Genomic DNA, 4,559 nt, shown 5'->3' with positions numbered 1-4,559 from the left:
CGGGGGCCTCAGATGTCTGTGGTGAGGGGACTCTGTACCCATACCATATCGCTTCTCCTCTCCGCTTCTGATTGGCCGCTTCTCCTCTCCGCTTCTGATTGGCCGCTTCTCCTCTCTTCTGTTTCAGCTTTGAGAAGTATTATTTAATGTGCTCCCTGCTGTACAATGGAAGAGATTTGTTCAAACCCGTTCAGTCCAAGAAAGTGGGAACGTACAAGAGCTTCTTCTACCTGGTGAAATGGGACGAGCTGTAAGTACCGGGGTGGCCCCCAGAGTGGCCCTCGCAGAGTCTCCTGTCCTCCAGTGTATGAGAGGGACAAACTATTGTAGATGTGGAGGGACGAGAGACGGGTTAGAACCCCTGGCAGCATTTTACTATTATAATAGAGATATTGAGGGCGGTGCATCCTGTTGCAAAGATAGGCAGTCAGGTGTTTATTGACCCTCCTATGAGGACCTCCGTTGGTGCTGGTGTCCCTGTTTGGGAGATTCACCCTCTGTGCTGTCTCTGCTTGTCCTGAAGGGGAGGACGGAGGTCACATAGAAGACTGAAGGGGAGGACGGAGGTCAGATAGAAGACTGAAGGGGAGGACGGAGGTCAGATAGAAGACTGAAGGGGAGGACGGAGGTCAGATAGAAGACTGAAGGGGAGGACGGAGGTCAGATAGAAGACTGAAGGGGAGGACGGAGGTCAGATAGAAGACTGAAGGGGAGGACGGAGGTCAGATAGAAGACTGAAGGGGAGGACGGAGGTCAGATAGAAGACTGAAGGGGAGGACGGAGGTCAGATAGAAGACTGAAGGGGAGGACGGAGGTCAGATAGAAGACTGAAGGGGAGGACGGAGGTCAGATAGAAGACTGAAGGGGAGGACGGAGGTCAGATAGAAGACTGAAGGGGAGGACGGAGGTCAGATAGAAGACTGAAGGGGAGGACGGAGGTCAGATAGAAGACTGAAGGGGAGGACGGAGGTCAGATAGAAGACTGAAGGGGAGGACGGAGGTCAGATAGAAGACTGAAGGGGAGGACGGAGGTCAGATAGAAGACTGAAGGGGAGGACGGAGGTCAGATAGAAGACTGAAGGGGAGGACGGAGGTCAGATAGAAGACTGAAGGGGAGGACGGAGGTCAGATAGAAGACTGAAGGGGAGGACGGAGGTCAGATAGAAGACTGAAGGGGAGGACGGAGGTCAGATAGAAGACTGAAGGGGAGGACGGAGGTCAGATAGAAGACTGAAGGGGAGGACGGAGGTCAGATAGAAGACTGAAGGGGAGGACGGAGGTCAGATAGAAGACTGAAGGGGAGGACGGAGGTCAGATAGAAGACTGAAGGGGAGGACGGAGGTCAGATAGAAGACTGAAGGGGAGGACGGAGGTCAGATAGAAGACTGAAGGGGAGGACGGAGGTCAGATAGAAGACTGAAGGGGAGGACGGAGGTCAGATAGAAGACTGAAGGGGAGGACGGAGGTCAGATAGAAGACTGAAGGGGAGGACGGAGGTCAGATAGAAGACTGAAGGGGAGGACGGAGGTCAGATAGAAGACTGAAGGGGAGGACGGAGGTCAGATAGAAGACTGAAGGGGAGGACGGAGGTCAGATAGAAGACTGAAGGGGAGGACGGAGGTCAGATAGAAGACTGAAGGGGAGGACGGAGGTCAGATAGAAGACTGAAGGGGAGGACGGAGGTCAGATAGAAGACTGAAGGGGAGGACGGAGGTCAGATAGAAGACTGAAGGGGAGGACGGAGGTCAGATAGAAGACTGAAGGGGAGGACGGAGGTCAGATAGAAGACTGAAGGGGAGGACGGAGGTCAGATAGAAGACTGAAGGGGAGGACGGAGGTCAGATAGAAGACTGAAGGGGAGGACGGAGGTCAGATAGAAGACTGAAGGGGAGGACGGAGGTCAGATAGAAGACTGAAGGGGAGGACGGAGGTCAGATAGAAGACTGAAGGGGAGGACGGAGGTCAGATAGAAGACTGAAGGGGAGGACGGAGGTCAGATAGAAGACTGAAGGGGAGGACGGAGGTCAGATAGAAGACTGAAGGGGAGGACGGAGGTCAGATAGAAGACTGAAGGGGAGGACGGAGGTCAGATAGAAGACTGAAGGGGAGGACGGAGGTCAGATAGAAGACTGAAGGGGAGGACGGAGGTCAGATAGAAGACTGAAGGGGAGGACGGAGGTCAGATAGAAGACTGAAGGGGAGGACGGAGGTCAGATAGAAGACTGAGGGGAAGGACGGAGGTCAGATAGAAGGTTGCTGTCTCCATAGTATAGATGGTTCTGTGGGATTTGGGATCTCTGTGGGATTTGGGATCTCTGTGGGATTTGGGATCTCTGTGGGATTTGGGATCTCTGTGGGATTTGGGATCTCTGTGGGATTTGGGATCTCTGTGGGATTTGGGATCTCTGTGGGATTTGGGATCTCTGTGGGATTTGGGATCTCTGTCTGGGATTTGGGATCTCTGTGGGATTTGGGATCTCTGTGGGATTTGGGATCTCTGTGGGATTTGGGATCTCTGTGGGATTTGGGATCTCTGTGGGATTTGGGATCTCTGTGGGATTTGGGATCTCTGTGGGATTTGGGATCTCTGTGGGATTTGGGATCTCTGTGGGATTTGGGATCTCTGTGGGATTTGGGATCTCTGTCTGGGATTTGGGATCTCTGTGGGATTTGGGATCTCTGTGGGATTTGGGATCTCTGTGGGATTTGGGATCTCGGTGGGATTTGGGATCTCTGTGGGATTTGGGATCTCTGTGGGATTTGGGATCTCTGTGGGATTTGGGATCTCTGTGGGATTTGGGATCTCTGTGGGATTTGGGATCTCTGTGGGATTTGGGATCTCTGTCTGGGATTTGGGATCTCTGTGGGATTTGGGATCTCTGTGGGATTTGGGATCTCTGTGGGATTTGGGATCTCGGTGGGATTTGGGATCTCTGTGGGATTTGGGATCTCTGTGGGATTTGGGATCTCTGTGGGATTTGGGATCTCTGTGGGATTTGGGATCTCTGTGGGATTTGGGATCTCTGTCTGGGATTTGGGATCTCTGTGGGATTTGGGATCTCTGTGGGATTTGGGATCTCTGTGGGATTTGGGATCTCTGTGGGATTTGGGATCTCTGTGGGATTTGGGATCTCTGTGGGATTTGGGATCTCTGTGGGATTTGGGATCTCTGTGGGATTTGGGATCTCTGTGGGATTTGGGATCTCTGTGGGATTTGGGATCTCTGTCTGGGATTTGGGATCTCTGTGGGATTTGGGATCTCTGTGGGATTTGGGATCTCGGTGGGATTTGGGATCTCTGTGGGATTTGGGATCTCTGTGGGATTTGGGATCTCTGTGGGATTTGGGATCTCTGTGGGATTTGGGATCTCTGTGGGATTTGGGATCTCTGTGGGATTTGGGATCTCTGTGGGATTTGGGATCTCTGTCTGGGATTTGGGATCTCTGTGGGATTTGGGATCTCTGTGGGATTTGGGATCTCGGTGGGATTTGGGATCTCTGTGGGATTTGGGATCTCTGTGGGATTTGGGATCTCTGTGGGATTTGGGATCTCTGTGGGATTTGGGATCTCTGTGTGGGATTTGGGATCTCTGTGGGATTTGGGATCTCTGTGGGATTTGGGATCTCTGTGGGATTTGGGATCTCTGTCTGGGATTTGGGATCTCTGTGGGATTTGGGATCTCTGTGGGATTTGGGATCTCGGTGGGATTTGGGATCTCGGTGGGATTTGGGATCTCTGTCTGGGATTTGGGATCTCTGTGGGATTTGGGATCTCTGTGGGATTTGGGATCTCTGTGGGATTTGGGATCTCTGTCTGTGGGATTTGGGATCTCTGTCTGTGGGATTTGGGATCTCTGTCTGTGGGATTTGGGATCTCTGTCTGTGGGATTTGGGATCTCTGGGATTTGGGATCTCTCGGTGACGCACGGTCCTCTGATCACGGATATCGGGGTTTCTCGTATGTTTTGTAGGATCATTTTCCCCATACAGATCGCACAGCTGCCATTAGAGTCCATCCTGCAGCTCCGCCTCTACGGCATCCTGAATCCCAGCGGCGGGAGCTCCCCGGACTCCAACAAGCAGAGGAAGGGACCGGAGATGTTGGGACAAGTGTCCTTACCGCTGTTCAGCTTCAGGAGGTAAGTGATGGATGAGGTGTTCCTGTACATGGAGATCTGTGCGGGGGATGTTACCGGACAGAATGGCCCCTTCCTGCCGATCCCCATCAATCAGAGAGTGTCATGGCCGCATTGGGTGGAGCAGGCGGTCTCCTTTTCTATGTGACGGGATGACTCCCGGCAGAAGTCACTCTGATATGTTTCTGTTCTCTAAACTCTTCGATGCGGCCAGGGAGGACTTCTATCCAGATCACCCAGAAACGGACCAACAGCGGGTACCATTCATTGGACAATGGTGGGTGGAGGCGGAGCTATTTATTGTGCACCTGGCACTGGGAGAGCTGTCCAAGGGCACAGTGCAGGGCCAGATTTACTCCCCCTGGGGGGCGTATTGTGGAACCTGGCCTTAGGGCGGGGCTAGTTTACATTTTTTTTTTTTTTT

General features: G+C 52.7%; 1 protein-coding gene across 1 annotated transcript in view; it reads left to right on the top strand.

The window, feature by feature from the left end:
• Positions 1–4,559, top strand: part of PIK3C2A (phosphatidylinositol-4-phosphate 3-kinase catalytic subunit type 2 alpha) — a gene marked incomplete at its 5' end in the record, with an annotated part of 40,727 nt that overhangs the window by 10,845 nt on the left and 25,323 nt on the right. Inside the window, 2 exon segments of the mRNA XM_018572803.1 lie at positions 128–250; positions 3,971–4,138. Coding sequence (XP_018428305.1) covers positions 128–250; positions 3,971–4,138 — 291 coding nt within the window.

Source organism: Nanorana parkeri, unplaced genomic scaffold (assembly GCF_000935625.1).
Source record: "Nanorana parkeri isolate BGI_ZX_2015 unplaced genomic scaffold, ASM93562v1 scaffold2136, whole genome shotgun sequence".
In the NCBI taxonomy this organism is placed as follows: domain Eukaryota; kingdom Metazoa; phylum Chordata; class Amphibia; order Anura; family Dicroglossidae; genus Nanorana; species Nanorana parkeri.
Note: the sequence above shows the minus strand (reverse complement) of the source record. Positions and strands in the feature narration are given on the sequence as shown.